Consider the following 23,372-nt stretch of genomic DNA (forward strand, 5'->3'; position numbering starts at 1 on the left):
AAACCTTACTATTTCAAAATTTTCAAATCCAGCGCACCCACCCTTCCTGTTCTCCTCTACTTCCACCATCTCCCACTCGCACGCAAGCCACCATGTCAGGACCCGTCCAAAATTTCTCACCGGAACCCTAAACAAGCCCTGATCCCAGGGAAACCCTACTGGACCCTCCAATGAAAAATCTTACAGAACCTCCCCTAAGGGTTGGACTTACCACAAATTTCCTGTACTGAAAATACACTTCTATAAACATCTCCTTATTCCTCCCACGTTACTACAATTTAATTCCACATATTTCAGCACTCCAAATGAATAATAAGAATCAGTGCATAAATAATAACTAAATGTCCAATACAGTATACAGAGCATTATATAAATAAATGTGGAATTAATACAATGTCAAATAAAGAAGCAATACAAGATGAAGAGGAAAAAGGGAAGAAATGCTTCTTGGACTTTCAGCAATGAACTGAGACGTCGGACTCTCCCCGGACAATCAACGTCTCCCAACCTGGACCGATGCTAATCATCTCAGTGAGTGACCCTATCTACTGTACAATTATAAAGCAACGATAGTTATAATACATTTGACTAATTAAGAATAAATAGGTAAGTAAATAATAATTAATTGAAAATAATATTTTCTCTCAAAACCCTCACGATTCACTCGGTTGAAAAAATTCCCCTTTTAAAACATTTTCCAAAACCCGCTATTTTATGCCCCACAAATCCAATAATAATTAATTTAATAAATAATTAAACAATCTAAATACCAATAAAATGTAATGAAATATAATAAAATAAATTTGGAATACTTGCATTAAAGAAATATAACATAACGGAAAAACTTTCAATATATCTAATTCATAAAACTTGATTTAAGCAATCAAAATAACAATGTCAAAAATATAATTTAAATAAATATAATTAGATGGTAACACAAATAAAATACATTTAATTTAAATACGATTTTTAAAACCTTTAGGATTTGAAATTTCTATCTGAAAATTTATACTTAACGCACCACACCATATACCAATGATGCCCTCTGATACCTAGCGTCCCGTTCACGGTCTGGCGGGAGGTTAAAGAAAGAAACTTGCATACGGTCGCTTCGGCGTCCCGATAGCGCCGCTGCTTAAATCGTCATCCCGGCCACGGAGGGGGGCAACTTATATGCACTACATAAAACTTGCCTACCCTCGGTCCAGTGGCAACTCACGGGAGACATTATAACTTGCGCGCTCATCCACATATACAGTACAGAACACCAGTACTGTATGAGTGCGTCTAAAATAAATAACCAAATTTTATTATAAAAAGGTACACAATCTTTTCCAAAATTCACCGTGGGAATTATACCATTTTTCAAACTCAACCTCCCACATTTTTCTTTAACAATTCCAACATAAATCCACCGATAATAATATACAAATAATTTTCTTCCCAAATCATAAAATCAATCAAATAATGTTCCATGGGCATAATTATAAAATTTGAAACCACCAAACTTAAACCAATATTTCCTTGAAATATTTAAAATCAAATCATGCCCAAAAATAATATTAAAACCACAGGAATTTCATATATAATTGAATTCCACAAATCCTCAATACCATAAAATAATTTCCACAATGCATAAATTCATATAAATGCCTTTTTATTAATCAAAATAAATTCACAAATTAGCTCCGCAATAAATCAAATAATAATACTTTTAAATATCAATTCCTCTCAATAACAAATACATAAAACATATTTATCAAATATTTAATTATGAAATATTACAACAATGAAATTTGATAATAATTGCCAAAATCTCAAATTCCTTAAAACCAAAATATTTTATGATGCACAAATATTTAATTTCATTCAATTTTGGCACCAAAATTCCAAATATAAGTTTACTAATTATTCAACATATTAAACATATTTTTCAAACAACCAATTTACACAAAATATATATGTTTTAACATCCCAAATTAATTTGAAGGTGGGTCACTCACCTAAAGCACGCAATTAAACCACGATCCACCATAGGATCGATTCGTCAATCCACACGTGCTCCTAAAATAACAATTTACACACAATCAAATAAAATAATATTTTATTCGGATAAATAATACCCGGTACCCGGGGAGACTAACACAAACGTTAACCAAAATTGACGAGTAATATACCGAATCAAAGCTTGAGTGATGAGGATTACGAATCTGGTTTTACTTCCCGGAGATCGGACCGGTGGTGGTCGAAATCTCGCCGAAAAGCTCTTGGCCTTTAGAGCCTCGATTCTCCTAAACCATGGCGAATTGAAGGAAATGGACCCGGATCTGAGTTCAGGGGGTCGGAATTAGTGGGGAGGGACCGGCGGTGCAACTGGGTACTCGCCGGAACTGGATTTTCAGGCGAGCCACCGAATCCCACCGGAAACCGTCACCGCCGGTGGCTAGTGGCTGAGATTTTTGGGGGTTTTGTAGATCGAGGGGAGAGGGTTCCAACAGGACCGGCGGTGAGGCAAATGGAGGCCGGACGGCGAAGAGATCTGGGTTTGAAGATTTTCGGCCCCTCGCCGGAAAATACTCTGATCCCGGTGCGCGTGGCCGGCCGGTTGGCCTTGAGATTTGGGTGGCCGGTCGGAATTGAGGAGGTAGAGGTAGTGGGGTGGCACGTGTGGCCCTCCGGTGGCCGGACAATGGCCAACCGGTGGTGGCCGATTTTTCTCCCCCTCTCTTTCTCTCTCCTCTTTCTCTCTTTGTCTCTCCTCCCCCCTCTTTTCACACCGGTTTAAGGCCACCGTGGATGGCACTGTTCATCCACGTGGACCTCTAAGATGTCAACACGTGATGTCACTGTTCATGCACTGTGCATAATTCGAAAATAGAATAAAATATTGCGGTAATTGGAAAACTTCATATGTCCATAACTTTTTAACCGTACGTCCAAATTAGGTGTGCCGCTAGTCTATGGACTCGTATCGACGAGCACTTTACAACCATGTATGAGTCAAAGCTCATTTCTTCATAAATAAAAAGTTAACTCGGGCACCCTTGGATAGTTTGGACCCTAACTTGTTTTGCTCATATCTTTGAAACCGTAGCTCCGTTTTTAACGTGCTACTAGTCTACGAACTCGTGCCAATGTGTACTTCATAATGGTACCTCAGTCAACCTGAAATTCTATCCGAGTCAAAAAATCAACTTTTGACCCTTTCGGTCAACGGTCAAAGTCAACGGTCAACCTTAGTCAAATTTGAGAAATTTCCGGTGTACTTCGAGACGGAGTGTTACACACCATCTCCAAGATTCGTACATCGATAAGTTAAGGAAGCTGCTTATTCACCAAAGAGAAAAGGGTTGAGGAAGCTGGTTTGTTAAATATCATCAATCTCAGTGAAAGGGAAGGCTTATAAGGATTTTTTTTTTTTTTTCCACGTGGGGGAGATCGAGGGTGTTAAGAAAAGGAAGAATAAAAATAAAAAATAAATAAAATACTAAAAATTTAAAAAAGAAGAAAAAGGCAACGACTTTCTAAAAAACCGTCGTCAAAAGTGAGAAAAGCCTACACTTTTACAAAAACGCGTCGACTATTGTAAACGTTTTTTGCACGATTTCTTAAAAAATTATCGTTAAAAACTTATGACACAGCCAACACTTTACTATAAAAATGTTGGCTTTTCTCTCTTTTGGCAACGGTTTTTTGAAAATCATAGCCTTTTCCCTCTTTTTTTATTTTTATCTTTTTTATTTGTTTTTTGTTTTCTTTTTTACTTTTCAAATCACAACATTCTTCCTTTTCTTTTCTTAACACCCTCCATCTCCTCCATCCGAAGAGAAGAAAAAATAAATAAATAAATAAATAAGTTAAGAACAAATCAAAACCATAATAAAAAAAAAAAAAAAACACCAGTTAAGAACAATTCAAAACCATAATAGAATAGATTAAATAATGTCTTTACATAATGGAATAAAATTTTAAAATTTAAAATACATCAAAATTTTAAAAGTTTATATTTTCTTTATTTTGTTTACTAAGAAAAAGGTCAAAAAAAAATTTGATGGGGAAAAGCCGACGCTTTTATGCCTTTGGTTCTTAAAAGCGTCGGCTTTGGTGCTTTCAATATTAAAAAAGAAAAAAAATTCATTGATGTGTTATTTCGAGTTGGTGAATTAGTATATTTCAATGAGTATCAAATAAATAAATAAACAGCATATTTAACTTTGTAAATGAGAAATTTAAAAAAAAAAAATTTCTTGGTTTTGCTTGCAAAGAAAAAGGCCAAAAAAAAAAAAATTGATGAGGAAAAGCCTACGCTTTTAAGCATAAAAGCATCGGCTTTGGTGATTTCAATATTAAAAAAAAAAAATTCATTTTTCTAAGCAACTATACGAATAAATTAAAGCAACTTATATATATATGTATAATCAGTAGTTCAGCAAGAGGTTATCCATGGTAGGCATGTTTCTAAGCAACTTGTCAAAGTCCTTAAAGAAGGTATCTCTTTCCAAAACACCTCCATTCCCTGCACAACAGAATCTACCCTCGATGTGAGGACCTTTTTGTTTATTAATGATCAGGATTATGATTACGGTCATGCTGATGATGATGAGAGGCTAAAGAGGAATCAAGATCATCTTTATCGGTGAGCTTCTGCACAACGGATTTAAAGCTTCATCCTATCTCCATCGACAACTTATGTCTCTCCTTTTTTTTTTTTTATATATATATTTTGAAACGGTGAGGTCTGAGTGAAACAGTGTATAAGCGGGAATGAAAAGAATAGTGAGAAGGTTAAAGGAATGTTTTTTGTCAAGCAAATTTTTTTTTTTTACGTGTGACAGAGAAGAATTTGAGTGGTTCGTGTGATTTTTTGAAATTCAATGGTTGGTCATTTTTCCATATTTTTAAACAGCACCATGTTGATCAGATCAGACCTGACCATCAAAAGACTTTATATATATATATATATATATAATTACATTACAATTGTTGTGATAAAAAAAAATACAATTACAATTAAATAGGAATGATAATTTATCATAAATTATCTTAAACATTTTATAATTATAATTTTTTTAAATTTTGATTTTTTCATAAACTACAAAATAAAAATTAAGACAAAGATTTTAGAGGAGAGAAAGTTTCCAACATGATGTTCTCAATTTCTTTCTTTACAATCATAATATATGACTTGCCTTTTAAAATTCCTTTCTTCTTCCATGTCCTAACCGAATGGAAATAAACGGATTATATTTACTCAACCAACTCATCCACAACACCTAATTTGGTCAAATTTCCCCCATTAGCTTTCTAGCAGTTGAGAACTATATTCCCCCTAAATAATTCCAATCTCACATTTTATGCCCCTAATTACATAGCAATTATTCATCTAAAAATCCCATATTATAAAACTATTTTATTCCATAATCAAAATCAAAACAACTAGTTCAACATGCCTAGCTAGAAAGTAAAAGTACATATAACTGAAACTAAGTAGCTTCCAAATGAAGAAAATAAAATCCGAGATTTCAAGTTAGACTCCAGCTTACTGCAATTTTTTCTCCTTGCAACTGTCGGCCTTGTGTGTCATCCTAATTTTACAGCTTTCTTGTACCTCACCAGGCAGAAAATCGGAGTCTTCATCAGAAAATGAAGAATAGGCAGCATAAATCTTCTTCTCAGATACACAGCAAACCTGGTTCTTTGCATGCTTTGCAGCACACCATCCAATCTTACATGGAAGCTTTATGCAACGCCAGACGATGGTTAGTGGGCAGAAAATGCATAGCAAACACGCGCTGCAGAGGAACTCTGTGGCTTTATGACAGCAATTTGGATTTCCTTTTGCAGAAGAAATAAAATTAGAACCTGAAGAAGATGTTGAAGGCCTTTTTCCATCAAGGTTCTTTACCTTGGCTTTCTCTTCAAACACAGATTTTCTTTCCATTTTTCTGGTCCTGCGCAAACTGGTTTAATCATATATGCTACAGTCCTGCAATCTTTTTCTCGAGGATGTTACACACAGGTTTATTACCTTTAATGCTGCAACTGTGGATGAAGACCTTGTTGATTTGCCATAAAGCTTGGATGTTTCTTTTTTCATGTAACCTTCAGACTCTTCAACCTTTTCTGCATTTTTATGCAATCTTTTATCAACTTGGTATCTGAGATGGAACAGATTATCCATGCCTTTCACATCCTAGATTCGCAAAGAACAGGTTATATTATACTATTCACTTAGGCAAATACTTTCCGATAACGCCGTACTTAATCTGTTTTAGCAAAATGATTAACGTTTAATCTGTCCTAGGATTCATCTAAGAAGAGGGCAGTGTATTGTAGCTTCAAAATGAAATTCATCGACTGCCACCTACAATTTATCAAGGGCTATTCGGGAGATCTGTGGAACAGGATTACATATGTTCAAAGGAAAAGTTGATTATAATACATTTCAATTTTCAAACACCTAGTTAGAGAGTAAACCGATATTAAACATAATTTCCTCAAGAATAAAAGAAAGCAACTAAGCAACATAAAGTAGATTTCATCAGCCGCCCTCTGTTTAGAATCTCAATACACCTTTTTTTTTTTTTTTTTTTTATGGCACATGCACAAAGTAGATTTCACTGGAACGAATCAGATTCCAGTACAAACACTAAAGTTTACCTAATAGAAAGCAAAGCATAACTTGGAAATTAATGGGTGAAGAAAATTTTGAGTCCGCTAAAAGCCAACGAAATGGCCATAGGGACACTTGGGCCGGTCCAGGCTATTTTTGATTAGTGCAAGGTTGTGCAACTTGAAATTTATGTAAACATTGTTGAGAAACTGCTAAAAGAAGAAACAGGAACACTGCGTCTCAATAGCATAGCAGCTTTTAAGCTTGTATACGTTAAATAATCTCATTATTGTAAAATATCTCTCCAAGTAAAAAGAGACATCAATGAGTAAAAATGGAAAAATCAAACTTAGTATGGTAAAAACTAAAATCTTTTAAAAACGTTGCATATAACCGTCACAAGAACAACATTGACGGGAGCAAGTTAAAGCGTCTAAAAATTCGGACAAAAAAGGTTGAAGCCTGCAACTAGTAATGTATACAATGCCTGCATGGAATATGAATTGTGAGAAAAGACTCTGGCAAAACAATTCTCTTGGAGAGAGAGCCACTCAATCGAAACAGCAAAAAAGTATCAAACTTTTATCTCGGACCTTATGAACTGTTTGGGCACGTGCTAGAAATTGCATATCCAAAATCTCAAGTGGACACATCATCGGATTCTTCCACTCTTGAGGTCTTTTTACGCAATCTCTCCATGAACGCAGGATTTGCCCTCAGTCTCTCCTTGACATACGAAGCTCGAGCATTGTCTACCAGCTTACCAGCCTTCCCAGCTTCCTCAATGATGGAAAGGAGAGTCCTAAGACAATCCTTTCTGTTTTCTTCTCGGTGCTCAAACCTTAAGAAAAACAGAAAATTTCAGTTTCATAGACTTGATAAATTAACTGCACAAAAAATTTCCAAAACTCTTCTTAGAAACATTGATGATGAAAAAAACCTCATAAGGAAAAACACAAAATAGAGAAGTTTAATCTCATGAGCAGACTGAAGAAAAAAGATTCAAAAATGCCTATTCCAGATTTAGTTATAAAGGAGCCAACATTACCTAGGAATAAGCTAATAACCATTATATTATCCAACCATGGACAAAATTGACCAGTTACATAAAAAATGGCATAGCATTTGGTTAACAGTTGAACCTTACCTTTCACTAGTAATTGTAAGCTCATCTTTCCCAGGATGGTAACGCTTCCCAGCCAATTCTCTGAGCCGACGAAATTGATATTTATTAAGTCCAAGTTCTTTAACGGTAACAGACAATTTCACTTTTCTATTCTTGGGATGCCAAGCATCACCACCAGGAGCAAAGACTACCCGAGTTCGCCATCTAAGAATTGGCCCTTCACCTGGTGGGTCATCCGAATCCATTTTATTGTCTGGTTCACAAGTCTCATCAAATTGTGGAGGGCCTTCTGCTTCCATCATCTTTAGGTATTCTGCAACCATCTCATCCTCAAATTCCTTGAACAGCTTGTAAGCTTCTTCTGGTTCAAGCTCTCCTCTTTCACACATATCCCCAAGTTCATTGAACTTCTTTTCGACCTTTCTTTTAATTTCATCTAAAAAATAACATAAAATAAATATTTATTAAGACAACCAATATACCAATTCAAACTGAAACATGCAAAACCATGTCATAGATGCTCAAAATAGTTGGATAACTCAAAGGCATGTTCACATGCCACATACAAAAATTTTGCGTTGAGCATCTTCACTTTTGTTACAATGAACAATGGTACTTGTAGAAATGTGAAAAGATGTGTGGTAAGATATTAACTATCCTACCAACCATGACATAAACAACATCACCCACTAGATCATTAACAGTTCATTAATAAATCAATTTAATGTGTATGCGAATGTGCAAATGTATTTCGTAAAATGTACAAAAAATGCTCAATAGTGCCTTATGCCTTTGGATAAGCAAGGACCCATCATCAGAACACTGACTTTCTATAAGTACTGCATGATTTGTAAAAGTTATCAGGCCAAAATTCAGTTGAATCAAGACGCTACCACAACTTATTCGTTGCATTTCAATCCATCATCACTAGTTATCACATGAAGGCTCCAAAGTTTTCCTCTTCCTGACAATCACCATTGCTCTATTTTCTTATCATATGTGTACCTCAATCTTATAGTTATAGATGTCCTACAAAGTGCCAGGAGTCAAAGGTTTAATGTGCCAAAAACAACCAGATGAACTATCAGGCATTAGTACAATCATCTCAATGTGCTTCTTGATACAATACTTGCAGGCATCGCTTTGCATAAGCTATTGTCGATACAAATAATTAATAGCTGGCACATTAGAAAACACACAAAACATGGAAAATCATACTATGAATCACACAGCAGGCCTACAATTGATTGTTTTATCTATACTGAACCAAAACAAAATAAGCAGGAAGAAAACGAATGATACCTGGTAGAAGATTGTCCCAGCTAAGCATATCCTCAAGAATCTCCTCGCACTCTTTTGTGTCCTTTAGATACTTATGCTTAATTGCTTCTTCCACCATCTCATCCCACTTCTTCTCATCCATATTAAGGGGCCCATCCTTCACCATTCTCTCCATAACAATATCCCTTGCGTTATACAAATCATCAATCTCTTCATCGGTCTTATACAATTCCTCAAAATCCGATTCAAATTCTTTGTCTTTTACATCATCCAATGGCTGCATTCGGAGCTCCTCCATCAACTCATCATCCGTTTCCTCGTGCTTCCCCGCTAACTTCCTCTGTAGAATAGCTTCGAGGATATCAGGGAGAGCCTCCTCATCGCCCTTAAAGTATTTCTCTATCCGCATTTTAAGTTCTAGCAACCCAAAAATAGATTACAATTATATAGCATACAATCGGAATACACAAAATAAACAAATTAGATTAATGTCCCAGGAATTATTAAGCTGCAAAAAATTGGGATTCAACCACCCCCAAATTTACAACACAAAATGGGATCTAGTCACAATACGATCCAAAAGATTTGAACTCAATGGCAGACATACAATTGAAAATTTCAGTACACAATTGAAAATTTCAGTACTTTTTTTTTTTTTTTCATATTAAACCAAACATTTCAGACCCAGAAACCCACTAAACAATAACATAAAATAATCAAGTTTTCTTTCTTTCCTTTATAGTCCAATTTCTCAGCTACCAAACAGTTGGAAATGAAACTAAACAAAATAAAAAAATGGGCTTACCTTTGTCACTGACGTCCTCAATGGTGACATCTTTCTTCTCGGGTTTGGTTAAGTTGGTCTCAGGAACGGACTCTGGAACGGGACTAGTTGTGTTTTCGTTGGAGGAGTCGTTCTCTGACGAATAAAGCCTGACGCCGAGACTGAGCTTCGACGGAATGGGAGCTGCGCATCTGATCGGTGAAAAGCTAGGGCTCGAATTGCATGAGGGAGGAGAGAGAATACGATTGCGAGCGAAGAGAGAGATGCTCCTTAGCAAAGCCCTTTTCATGGCTTCCTAGGGTTTATGGATTTTTGCGTGTGAAGCAGAGGGGTTTTCTTTTACTGTTTACTTCCCATCTTCCATGTGATGTGCTACCACAAACTCAACGTGTCTAATGAAATTGGTTGAGGTCATGTTTTGGCAAAATTGCTCCCTCACTTGTTCGCCAAAAATAAAAAATAAAAATTTTGCCCTCTCACTTGGTTTTTTTTTTTTTTTTTTCATATATATATATATATATATTATATATTTTAATACCACATGCTTGCTTGTTAAATATACTATTCTAAATTGTTTAGATTTTAACAATGCAAAAAAATAATAATAATAAAAAATTGAGAAGTACTTTTTTTTTTAACATTGTAATATTAATAATTGTTTAGTTTTTTATTTTTTTAAATGGAAAGATTTTTAATTCAAAGAGCATTCCATTAAACTCTTTATTTAAAAAAAAAAAAAAGATAATTTTCAAATTAGAGAACATTTTAAAATATAAAAAGTTAAATTTCATTATATTGTTCAATATGGCTCTTTATTAGTCTCTGTATTTTAATATTCTCTGTACTTACTATGTATTAGGAATAAAATAATAAATATTTTTTTTATAAGAAATTATGTTAATAGTTTTAAAACCTGTCTAACACCAAATAAAAAATATATAAAATATGATTAAAAAAAATGCATTTGACTCTCATATTTAAAGGGCGGTAGCAACTTTTTAATTAAAAAATTAAAATAAAAAGTGAATAGGAGATTTTTTTAAGAAGTAGGTTTTAAAATAATAAGCATTATAATAAATAATTTCTTGTCTCTTTGGATCAAACTATTGATAATAATTACTTATGATAATTTTAAAATTTTGAATTTGAAATTTGATGCTCAAATCTCTCTTCAAAATTTATCAAAAAAAAAAAAACCATTTAATGATATTCTAAAAGACAAATTCTTAACATGAATTCCACTAATGTACATTATTAACGGTGATAAGCAGAGAAACTTATTATCCAAAAAGAAATAACAGAACTTAATTTTTAATGACATTATTGTATAGACTTCTGAAAATAAATGCTATCTAAGGTAAATAGAAATGGCTTTGTCATAAATTATATGCATATATATATATAGATATTAGAAGAGGAAAAATCAATTCAAATTTAGCTCATTTATTGTTTGAGAAAACAACACTTTTTTACCATTTAATTATATTTATGAAAACATAAATTACATATGTAATTACAATATAAACGTGTAAAAGGTTAACACACTTAGCATGGTTAATTTATGACAAGTTTTATGTTTACTTCACAGGAAAATGAAAAAATAAAGAAGGTAAGAAAGTAAAGAAGATGAATAGAATAATAAGAAAGATATTAAAACTCATATTTAATTTTTTTTCTAATTTATTTTGAAATGAAAAGCTAGAAAAATAAAAATTTAATTCCTAAACTATTATTTTAACTGTTAGTTTTTTTTTTTTTTTAAACTACTATATTAGTATTATTTACAAATAATAATTTCAAAACTTTATAGGAGGGCATGTGATAGTAATTCCGTATGCTAAATTAGTTGGCGTCGACTTTCATACCAGTTTTTCTTTTTTGGATCTTATCCCAAAAAAAAAAATATATATATATATATATATAATATTTATCAGACGATCAGTTGGTACGAATACCACCATCCAAAAACAAAAAATGCCGAGGACATAGCAAAAAATATATATATATTATTTATTATTTATTATTTGTCATATAATTTTTTGAAACAATACAAATTTTAATTCGAATTTCCATATATTTGAAAAACAAATAGGAAAAAGACGAAAACATAGATGTTTGTAATTGCTACGCTATAAAAATCCATCATTAGTTGCGTTTTAAGGTGACCAAAAAAATAGGACCCAAAGCCCATCGTTTTCATCTTTCTCTTCCATCGTCTTTGTTCTTATCTTCTTCCACAGAGTAAAGAGACATTCTGAGAGAGAAAGCGAGAGAGAGAGAGAGAGAGAGAGAGAGAGAGGACAGGGCATGGAAGAGGATCGCTTGGACTTAGTGCTGGTGCCTTTGGGTCTGGTTGTTTTTGGAATATACCACGTTTGGTTCATCTTCACCGTCCTCCACACTCCCAGAAGAACAGTCATCGGCCTCAATGCCGAGTCTCGTCGACAATGGGTCGTCTCCATGATGACCGTTAGTCCCTCTTCTATCTTTCTCTCTACCTTTTAGAAAGTTTTTTGATTAGTGATTATGGCCATGAAAACACCAAGAAGTTATTCCCATTTCCGACATGACAGAAACTCAAAAAAGTTTTACATGCTGCTCCATGCCAAAGTATAGAACCCCATTTTGGAATTTTCCTTGTTTGGTTGCAGCTTTGGAATAATTGGGACCATTTTTCTTTTGAAGCCACCAAAAGGGTAGAAGAAATTTGTGGTACAATGGGTTTTTTTTTTCTTTTTTTTGAGAGGACCCTGTAAAAGTTTTATGTTTTTCTTGCATTGTGAGCTAATGGAAAAATTCGAAATTGATGCTTTCCTTTTGTTGGGGGAAACATTTTTTTGTCATGTACCTATTTGTTAGACTAAGTAGAGAAGGAGAATTATTCAATATATGGTAATTAAGTAGGCATTAATTAACAAAATGCAATGAATTTCCGTTTTTGCATATCCCTCTTCTTGTTGAAGTTTTTGAAACACATGGCAAGCTGTTAATGACAAGTTTAGAGAGCACAAACAGAGCAGATTTTTTAAATTTTTGTAGTCTATTACTGAAGACTCTAGAGTTCTTTTGATTATGTTCGTTCTTGGTTCTTCAACCTTTCTGGATCACCGGATCCAAATGACCATTGTTATTGTAGTGATTAGTTTGTAGCTATGGAAATTCTTTGATAAGATTTTTGCCCGTTGAATTGAATATGTGGAAGCTAATTATTGACATATAATTACATTATAATGCCCTTCTATCTAAACAAATGTGGTAATTGAAAATATTAGTAAAGCTATACAAAGAGAATATGTATACTTTCTCAAAATTCTATTTGTGGTAATTTAAGGATCACTAGATTGAAAATAATCAGTGATCTTGACATGCAAACATGAGGCCAAAAGATATTAGTGTCCATCTTTAACTGTAGAATTGAATTGTCATATTGCTGAGAATGAAGTAGGTTTTACATCTTCAAGGGGGTTGTTTTAGCTGTTATTGGATGAATTATCTACAACACAACGTGTTGGATTGTGTCAAGTACATTTTGTCTCAAGGTAGTAATGGGATGATGAATTTCATTGCAACTTTTATGGACTTTAGTTTTTCATCCATTTTCTCTGTGTATGACTATGGCTATCATTATGAATTGAGCTGTTCTGGTATTCCAAAGTTAATTTCAGGTCATTATTTTCAGGATCCTTTAAAGAATGGCGTTTTGTCTGTTCAGACAATACGCAACAACATAATGGCATCGACACTTTTAGCGACAACAGCGATCACTCTTAGTTCACTGATTGGTGTATTTGTAAGCAGTACAGGGAACTCCGGCAACACGGCATCACAATTAATATACGGCAATAAGAGTCCTACTCTCTCTTCAATCAAGTATTTCTCCATCTTGCTATGCTTCCTTGTTGCCTTTCTTTGCAATGTGCAGTCTATAAGATATTACGCCCATGTAAGTTTCTTGGCCACTATTCCTACATGGCAAGGAAAAGGAGAGTCGATTGAGTATGTTGCAAGAAATTTGAACAGAGGAAGCTTATTTTGGTCCTTCGGATTGCGAGCATTTTACTTGTCTTTCCCCCTCTTCCTCTGGATTTTTGGTCCTATACCTATGTTTGTATGCTCCATCATTATGTCATTTATTCTCTATTTCTTGGACACAACAACCAGTTTTACAAGACAACTTCACAGTTGCTCAATTAAAGAGGGTGTAAGAACTAGTGATGTGGAATCAGTTGGTCAAATGAATGTAACTGCTGCTGAAGGTTAAATGATTTGTAATATATATTGTAATTAACAATGGGATTAATTCAAAATATTCAATCAAACTGGATTTCTTTGTGTGTTGTGTTATGTTTTAGTAGCTTTACTTGTTCTGTTAGTTGTCCCCAGGTGATGTGGAATCAGTTGCATTAAATAATTTGTAATATTATATTGTAATTAAAAGTGGGATTAAGTCAAAATATTCAATCAAATTGGGCTTATGTGTCTTGCTAGAACATTAATAGGACTATGACCCGTAAGTGTTATGTTTTAGCAACTTTAGTTGTTCTTTAAGTCATCCTCTTTTTAAGAACGGGTAGGAGTAAGGGTTGGGGTTTTAAGTAAGCAATTCTTTCCAATTTGATAGCAGAATGACGAATAATAGTTATACTATCAATTTTGATAGTTATACAACAATGTTGATTTTCCTCGTACAAAATGTACATGGTCAACAATGTTGCTCTGATACCATAAAGATTCACAGAGAAATAATGGAAAAGCTCAACTATTATTGATCAAGTAAAAATCATGCATATGATACAAGTTTGTTACAAGAGATAAAACACTGTATTTTTGTATAAAGCTAAAACCGTTAAGAGATAATTGCAAGATATCTATCTACATTCCTCAATAATGGTTACATTTCTTTCTCTCGAGTAACTATGCGTTCTATTACAATAGTAATATAATAATAATATATTTATGGCAGTCTATGTAAATACCATGAATTGGGTTATCAGTACATATAATTTTGCTATTGTATTGATGCCGATAAACTATGCAGTTTGATCAAGACCTCCCCAAAAAAGCACAGTTGATCAATGAGCTATTTAATATATATGCCTTGTTTTGCAAGTAGTTGCATTAAAGAATAACTCATGGAACTTCTATTATCTATGGTATGCTGGCACATTTAGTTGAGTAGGTTTTCTTAAATTTCTACATGGAATTGTTTGCTGCTGCTGACCAAACTTCATTGTTCATATCCACTTGAGCAAAACCTTTGCCAATCTTTCTGTTACTCAGATCAAATTATTTGCCCTACGCTTTTTGTCGTCCATTCCCTGGGTATGCTTCACTGTCCAGGACTTACAGAATCGCTATGCAGTATTCCCTCTTCCATCAGATGTTTTCAATTAACTCTTCATCTGTCTCATCACGCTTCTAGGAGTATCACAAACCACCAGAAGCCCCTTTGGTTGAGTTTTCCCCCAAGGGTGCACACATTGCCCTTTCCTCCAAAGAGATAAGACTCTCCCCAACGACTAGTTACATAGAACCATTTCTCTCCCCCAATTCAGGCTAGCAGTTTTCTTGTAGCAGTCAGCAAACTGGGCTCAAAGCTAGGACAAGGAACAAGGTAAAAAAGACTTGGAAGTCTGCAAACAAGACTTGACTTAGTGTATATAAAATAAACTTGAGTTGGATTTTTATGCTCTTTTGGGTTAATAGTGGTCACCCCCGCCTCGTTTGGAAGAGCTTAATTACATGTACCTTGTCAAACCTTGTTCTCAAACTCCCAAATTTTTTTACCTTGCTTCTCATCCTAGCATAGCTTTGATTCAGCTTGCTGATTACTGCCAGAAAAGTCGTTAGCTAGAATTGGCGAGAAGAAAATGGTTTTATGTTATGGGCCCTTGGGGAGAGTCTATGCGTTTGGACAGGAAGGAGCAATTTGAGCAACTTGCTTCACCAGTTCAGTCAATAGTCCTCTCAGGGGAGTCGATCAGAGAGGCTCTCGTTCTGTAGCAATTTTGCTAATTTTCTCGGGAAAAATTTGATGTTATTGCCTCCTCATCCCCCTCATGCTTTTTCAGCTCTAAAATCAACGCAAGTTCAAAACGTAAGAAGAAAACCACCCAACAACAACCAAGAAAAAAAAAATCTATTTTGTTTACAGTCAAAAACCACAAACTTCAAATCTAATCAAAATCTACCAAGAGACATATAATAAGAACCAACAATTCGTCATTGACCAAACAAAGCATAAATCCAAAACCCCAAATTTTACCTACAGGAGCATCCTTCTCATGGTGATACCAGGCAAAGTTTACCAGATTTATTTTACCAGATAGAGAAGTGGGTCTTAGACCTCTGCTTCAATAATTGAGCAAAAAAGTGATAAACAATTTCATTTCACTTTCTCAATGGCTTTTTAACATTCCTATCTACATAATCTCAAATCTAGAAAACAATAAACCCTTGATGATGTCAAAGTTAAGAGACTAAAATCAATATACAATGACCAAAACAAATTCTTCACCATGAACATTATTACTTATCATATCACCATTTACTTGTCAGAAATATGCCTTGCAACACCCAGAACATCAAATTTCCTCGTCAGTCTCTGAAAAGTTAATCTGAATCGGAATCGGATTCGGATTCGAAATCTTCATGGTCTTCGGAATCGCCATGCAGCTCTTCCCTCTTCCCAAAGATTTTTTCCACCAATTCTTCATCTTTCTCATCAAGCTTCCCTTCCAGCTTTGCCAACTTCCTCTCCAAAATTGCTTCAAAAATCGATGGTATTGCCTCCTCATCCCCATCAAAGTACTTTTCTACTCGCTTTTTCAGCTCTGAAAAACAAACGCAAAACAAATTTAATCTCAAAAATTTTTAAAAAAAAAAATTTTCAAAAACTCATCAAATTATAGCATAAATGTGAAAACCCAGAAATTTTCTACCTTTTCCGGTGACGTCATCGGCAGAATCTGCGGGATCGTTCTTCTCATGGATTTCAGATGGAACCGATCTTCCGGACGAGTAGAAGCTGAGTCCGGTCCGACTCGAGGAGGCGAGTGGGATGAGTGAGGAAGGAGGAGGAGTTTTCGTAATGGTGGTGGGAAGACGGAGAAGGCAATTGCGCGCGTAGAAAGAAACAGTTCTCAACACAGACCCTCCTTTCATTCTTCACCTTCTTCTGAACAAGGGTTTTACGAGGCAGTTCCGTTTTAGGGTTTAAACTAAAAGGAAATTTTCTGCAGAACCAACGAAAGGGTTTTTATGAAAAATAGCCAGAAATGTAAACTTGAAAAATAGCAAAAAAAAAAATTTTTTTTTAAACTAATCCACTTTTAATTTATTTGGACCAGAATACCCTTAATAAACAATTTTTTTTTTTTCTTTTTTTTCTCTACCAACAAGCATGTGTTTTTTTCTTTTTCTTTTTCTTTTTTTTCTGGTTTTTTTTCTACTTTTTCTTTCTACAGTTGGGGATTTTTTCTACGTTCCTTTTTAAATACCTCCTTTACTCTCTCAACACCATTGATATTGCCTTCTCTATTTCCACAGATTTCCTCCATTTTCGAACACCACATTTGAAAAACAAACTATAAAAAAAGCAGCAAAATACGAGGTCATGAAACTATCTGTTTTCACCTTCATGTCCGATATAGGTCTCGAATCGCATTTCTTCCACAAATCTCAGCTCTTAAAGTCAGGTTTCCTTTTCTTCTCTTCCTCCTCTTCTCTCCATTTACACCTCTACTCTCTCTTTCTCTCTCTCTCTCTCTAAAATCCATTTCTTTGTCTTTGTTGTATTTTGATTTTCGCAGAAAAATTGAAACTGAAGGACAAAAATCACAGATAAAGAGAGAGAGAGAAAAAGGGGTGGATCTTTTTCACAGGCCATTGGATTCTGTTTATTTGGATGCCTTTTAATCCGTCAGTTTCACCTTTGATATCATTTATAGACATGTCCTACACTACGTGACTTTTGTGCTAAATTAGGAAATAAAAGGTAGTTAAAGCCCTTTTCTATATCTCTTCTGTACATTGGATGCTCATGTTGGGTTTTTAATTGAAATCAGAACTGCAATTTTTGGCATAAAACTCCCTTCAGTAAAATAATTGATAAAGCCTTTTAATACTTACATGTTTGTTGAATAAATATTAACTATTGAATATGATTGTCATAATGTTTTTATCTCATTGTAATAATTGTTTTGTTACAGTGGTGACTGTGGCATTTTTATTAGAATTTTATTTTGCACAAACCCCTTATATGCAGGTCAATTCAAGCTTCTGGATAATTTTTCGTCTATTGGAAAAAAAAATTTTCCAAGTGGAAATTATTTTCCTCTTGTAGGAAAACATTTCCTCCTGTTGGAAATTGTCGAAAAGTATTTACTCCTGTCGAAAACTAATTTCCTCCACTTGAAAAATCAATTTCTAATATATTATTTAAATTAATATTGGGGTAAAAAAATTGAGAATAGAGATAATATTATATAAGATGAAGATGGATTTAACAAAAAAATTATTGACTTTTAAAATCAATAATCATTTAAAAGAAAAGAAAATGATATATATTTGTTTTTCTTTTCAAAATTATTTGGACATTTCATAAAATGAGATGTAAACTAAAGATTCAAAATTAACTCCAGAATGTCTCTCTTTATTTGGGATTAAATTCTTCAAAAAAAAAAATTACTAAATACGTACTACACCATTATCACAACATAAATAAATCATTTCCGTCGAGTAGGAAATATAATATCCAAGTTATGAAATAATTATTAAAAGATATTAAACCATAAAACTAAATTAAAACTTTCTAATTCAAAACATAAGACAATAGATCCATATATCTCTGCCTATAATGTTCAACACCACAGCATTGACTACATCTATGTCCAATAATATATTCATCTTGAGATGGTATACGTTGCATCCTCGACCTACCGGCTCACCTACATGACCATATTGGTAGAAGAACAATACGACTTGACATATCATCCGGAGCATATCACTGTTTTTTTATCTAACACAGGGTAAATTGACTCAGCATAAGCTGCACAATATGCATCCGCGGTATAATAATGAGAACACATGCCATAAGTAGTATCTTAATAGAATTGAAAATCTCATCTTCTAACTCTGATTTTGTGTATCTCTTGCCGAATGTAAACCATTATGTTTTTACCATTTTGATACTCTCAATTACCACCATCATTTTATACCAATGTTCCATTATATAAAATCGCAATTACAATATCATCATCTTCCATTTTGTTACAAAATTAAATAAATAATGTTAAACTAAATTAATAAATATATAAAAACATGAATAATACTAAACAAATATATTAACTGTCTTAAAAAAGTCGATTCTGTTTTTTTTTTTTTCTCCAAATATAGCATTTTCTTACTGGTGGAAATTTAACTAAAAACTAGTGAAAAATTAGCGAAAAACTTGCAAAAACTGACAAATTAGAGAAAAATGACATAAGTTCATCTTTTTTGCCAATTTTTCTCCGATTTTACTGGTTTTTGTGATTTTTTATTTCTACATAATTTTTCCCCCATTTCTACACTATTATTACTTAAGTATCTTTAAACTCAAATATAACATCTCATAAACTAATTAATTACATACCCATGTTAAAAAAAAAAAAAAAAAAACTTAAAAATTACAAAAGTGAGAAAACACGAGAATAAAAAAAAAGGAGAAAAAAAAATTTACTTGACTTTAGCTTCAAAAGTGAGAAAATACAAGAAAAAAAAAATGAAAGTAGATGAAATGCCAAGGAGAACAAGTTCAATAACAGATGAGATGCATGGATGAGAGCAATAAAATGCACAGATTATTCTAGAAAGGGGGACAAAAGAAAGGATAAGAGAAAAAGTATTTCACAATTTTCAATTTATCCAAAATTATTTTTATCTATAGTTGATTAGTTTTTTTAAAAATATATATATATATATATATATATATATTATTTTTCAAGAATGGATTTACGGTGGTTATTTTTTTAAAAAAATCTCCAATAAAAAGCAGCGAAAACCCATGCTTAAGCCCATCACAGATTGGGCTTATCTTTTTTTTATTTTATTTTTATTTATTATTATTATTATTTTTTTTTTTTTTAGCTTGATTCTTTTAAGATATAAGACTTGGTGATATAAGAACTTGGCAAAGGCAAAATATATGCCTTCCGGCTTAGCGTCACAATAGCATTTTATATCAAGCAAATCCCACAATCAAAATCCAATAATTAGTATATTATTTTTTTTTATTAACAATGTTAAAGTAATAAAATAATAGTTTAAAAGAGGAAATATTTTTTGTCAATCATTTATAATAATTTTTCCTCCTCCTTCGATACAAGGATCTTACCAAATGAGTCAATTTTACCTAAAAAAAAAATAATAAACTATCTTTTATGCATTCCATTCTAATTTTTATGTCTTAAAAGGAACTTGTTTTTCCGACACTCTCCATAATTTACACCCTGAAAAAATATTTTACTTTTCTAGTAATTTCCATTTCCAATATTACCTGGAACACCACATAGCTTCAATTTTATTTTATTTTTTTTATAAAGTCAACAAGATTTTTATTTTTTTATGATTTTTTCTTAGGGAGATCTGCCCCATACTATATTGAATTTGTTCTATTAATGCAATTCATTTACCAAAAAAAACAAAAACAAAAACAAAACAAAACTCCTGAAACTTTTCAGTTATGAGGATTGTGCAAGATGACTTGTGCTGGTATATTATCTCAATGATGCAGTGTGACTTTTATAAATTATCTAGTGTAATAGTTAACTTTGATGAATATATTAAACAAATTTTTTTTTCTCTTTTATAAAAATCATAAGATTGGTACTTCTACATGAAATCATTCCATTTTTATTTTTTAAAAACAAATATGACAACCAACACATATGATTGTCATGTTTTTCTTTAGGCACTCTATATATCCTTTTCCACCACATCACAACTTGTGAGAGGTTTTCTACTTTGTTTTTAAAATATTTGCTAGAAAAAGCTCCTTTGATAGATACATATAAAATTCTTATGTCATATTGGTTTAATTTTAAGTCTGTGTTATTTTTCTTCTCTTTTTCCTTTTTTTTTTCTTTATTATGGAAAATTATTATTAATAAACAAATTTAACCTAAAGCCTCTACAGTTCAACTCAAAATTGATTGGCTAATGAGCATTCATTAGTCAATTTCATAGGATTACCATATTCTAAACCTATAAAATTCATACAAACCATACAGCATAACCTCAATTGTTTATATATGATTCTAGTCATATATATATATATATATATTTAAAAAAAAATGGTATTCATTTATAAGTCTGCATGTGACAAATTCTTCCGCATATGAATGTGGCCAATTTCCACCACATCAGAACTTGCAAGTGGCTTTATACTTTTCCAACAAATTGCCCTAATAGCATGTGAAAAAGACATTTAGTTGGGATTTGGAAACTTTTTTACTTTACAATATTAGACAAATAGTAGAATTGTGAATTACTTTCTATTGGCAATTAATATAACAATATAGAATTTGTTGAAAGATCATAGTAAATTCAAAGAATAAATAAATCCCAATACAATAAATCAAATATTGTTCCTATCATTTGAAATGAATTTTGATAAACAATTTAATGTTTATAGCACTATTATTTAATTAAGCAAAAAGTTTGAATATTAACTAATCTTGAGCCATGGAAAAAAAAAAAAAAAAAAAAAAAGTTCCTGGGCTAGGCTGAGGTTTAGTTTGAGAGGCCCAAATTAAATCATGAAGTAGGAAGCCTAACTTATATAACGGAAACTTGGTCCAATACCCACTAAAGCGAAGGGTTAATGAATCGTACCCTTTCCAACTCAAGGTATTTTTTATTTACCCTCTACTTCCTATCTTACCCTTATTGAAAATTAGAAATTACTTTTCTTTCCTTTAGAAGCCAGAGTCCCTAATCCCTACACCTCTGCTTTCTTTTCTTTCTTCTTCCCTGAGAAAATCCACACACAAGTCCATTAAGGAAAAAAAAAATAAAAAATCCCTAGTCCACCTCTACGTTCCTTTCCTCCATGGGAAAATATCCCTCACCTCTCTTCTTACAAACATGACTCCGATCCCACTTCACTGGAAAAAAGCATGCGAGACGGGCTGTGGCTTTGCCAAACACCACTGCAATAAGAAAAATAGTTGTTGCCCAAATATTCTTTCATGGATACGAAGCCGTAACTGGAAAAATCAATCCCCTGAACGAGTACAAATCGACGAGAGACCAAGACGGTCATGGAACACATATAGGAGCCACAGTCGCTGGCTCTCCGATGCGCGGTGCCAATCTTCTGGGCTATGCTTATGGAACAAATAGAGGAATGGCACCTGCTGCAAGAATTGCAGCTTACAAAGTTTTCTAGGTTGGCGGCTGTTTCAGCTTCGACATTCTCTCCGCCGTCGATACCGCTGTCGCCGACGGAGTCAACATCTTGTCGATATCATTGGGTGGTGGAGTATCTTCTTACCACTGTGATAGTTTATCGGTGGCTGCTTTTGGAGCGATGGAGATGGGTGTTTTTGTGTCTTGCTCTGCTGGGAATGGAGGGCCAGACCCTGTCAGCCTCACAAAGCCAGCACCATGGATAGAGATTTTCCAATTTCCAATATATGTTGGGGCTTCGACTGGGCTACCTTGGCTTCAGTGCACTAATTCCACTGGAACACACTTTGAGAGAGAGAAATTGAATGTTGGGAAGGGTTACCAGTAAGAGAGAGAGGGAAATTAAAATATAAAACATGATAGGTAGGATATAGTAAGAGAGGAAGAGAAATTGTACGTCGGTATGGATTAAGGGTATAGTTGGAATAAAAAAAATAAGATGGGTAGATAAAAAAGATTTGGAATGGAAGGGGTAATTTTTATTAGAGCCTTTAAAATATGCTATTGGACCAAATTCCCCCTTACATAACCGTTTGTCAACTTTTATTCACTTTCTAGTTTCCTCTCATACATTAGATTTTTTTTTTTTGTTTTTTTTTTGGTGGGGGAATAATTTTGCATCTACGAAATGTATCCATGATTATTCTGTATAAAATAAAAATGCATATTTATAGGAATTAAAAAAAGAGAAAAATGAATAGTCTATTGACATTTTTGTTGTTATACTGTATTAGATTTAATATTTGGCATCTATATTTTAAAAAAAATATTAAATTTGGTAAAAATTAATTAAAAGACAAATTTCATAATTAATTATATATTTTTAATATAAAATGATTAATTTAGAATAAAAATTATTTTTAAATATGATAAATGTATTTATCTTGAAAAGAAAAAAATATTAATTCTAAATTTTAAAAAAAAATTAAATAAGAGAATTTGTAATCCAATATCATATAGAGATATTTTAAATACCACACCTAGTGTATATTCTTGTATATTTAACCAATTAAACAAGCATGCATAGGGGAAAAGAATAAATAAAAAGGATAGTTGATCTGCTTTTAAAGCTATAATAATCATTTATCATATCCATTAAAACAACCAAAAAAAAAAAA

General features: G+C 33.0%; 4 protein-coding genes across 8 annotated transcripts; 1 reads left to right on the top strand and 3 right to left on the bottom strand.

Moving 5' to 3' along the window:
• Positions 1 to 5,397: 5,397 nt before the first annotated feature.
• LOC112491692 (uncharacterized) lies at positions 5,398 to 6,103 on the bottom strand. The gene has a single exon (XM_025073923.3). The coding sequence runs from the start codon at positions 5,939 to 5,941 to the stop codon at positions 5,540 to 5,542; it is 402 nt and encodes a 133-aa protein (XP_024929691.3). The 5' UTR covers positions 5,942 to 6,103; the 3' UTR covers positions 5,398 to 5,539.
• Positions 6,104 to 6,847: 744 nt separating this feature from the next.
• On the bottom strand, positions 6,848 to 10,273 carry LOC107418614 (uncharacterized). Of its 2 annotated transcripts, XM_025073922.3 has the most exons (5): positions 9,826 to 10,273; positions 9,042 to 9,437; positions 7,761 to 8,175; positions 7,207 to 7,454; positions 6,941 to 7,100 (listed from the first exon to the last, which is right to left on the bottom strand). In XM_025073922.3, exons 1-4 carry the CDS (start codon positions 10,091 to 10,093, stop codon positions 7,253 to 7,255), a joined length of 1,281 nt encoding a protein of 426 aa, XP_024929690.1. In that variant the 5' UTR covers positions 10,094 to 10,273; the 3' UTR covers positions 6,941 to 7,100; positions 7,207 to 7,252. The 2 variants fall into 2 exon arrangements, with proteins under 2 accessions (XP_060670662.1, XP_024929690.1); XM_060814679.1 differs by having other exon boundaries at positions 6,848 to 7,454; positions 9,826 to 10,272.
• Positions 10,274 to 11,953: 1,680 nt separating this feature from the next.
• LOC107418602 (uncharacterized) lies at positions 11,954 to 14,136 on the top strand. Its single transcript, XM_016027305.4, has 2 exons — positions 11,954 to 12,273; positions 13,484 to 14,136. Exons 1-2 carry the CDS (start codon positions 12,112 to 12,114, stop codon positions 14,063 to 14,065), a joined length of 744 nt encoding a protein of 247 aa, XP_015882791.3. The 5' UTR covers positions 11,954 to 12,111; the 3' UTR covers positions 14,066 to 14,136.
• A 664-nt stretch (positions 14,137 to 14,800) lies between these two features.
• Positions 14,801 to 17,458, bottom strand: LOC107418600 (uncharacterized). Of its 4 annotated transcripts, none has more exons than XR_001581502.4 (3): positions 16,746 to 17,093; positions 16,356 to 16,637; positions 14,801 to 15,877 (listed from the first exon to the last, which is right to left on the bottom strand). XR_001581502.4 is itself a non-coding variant. In XM_016027304.4 (3 exons), exons 2-3 carry the CDS (start codon positions 16,966 to 16,968, stop codon positions 16,417 to 16,419), a joined length of 444 nt encoding a protein of 147 aa, XP_015882790.2. In that variant the 5' UTR covers positions 16,969 to 17,039; positions 17,440 to 17,458; the 3' UTR covers positions 16,165 to 16,416. The 4 variants fall into 4 exon arrangements, 2 of the variants coding, with proteins under 2 accessions (XP_015882790.2, XP_060670775.1); XR_001581501.4 differs by having other exon boundaries at positions 16,349 to 16,637; XM_016027304.4 differs by lacking the exon at positions 14,801 to 15,877 and adding an exon at positions 17,440 to 17,458 and having other exon boundaries at positions 16,165 to 16,637; positions 16,746 to 17,039.
• Positions 17,459 to 23,372: the final 5,914 nt, after the last annotated feature.

Source organism: Ziziphus jujuba, chromosome 2, assembly GCF_031755915.1.
Source record: "Ziziphus jujuba cultivar Dongzao chromosome 2, ASM3175591v1".
Classification (NCBI taxonomy): Eukaryota; Viridiplantae; Streptophyta; class Magnoliopsida; order Rosales; family Rhamnaceae; genus Ziziphus; species Ziziphus jujuba.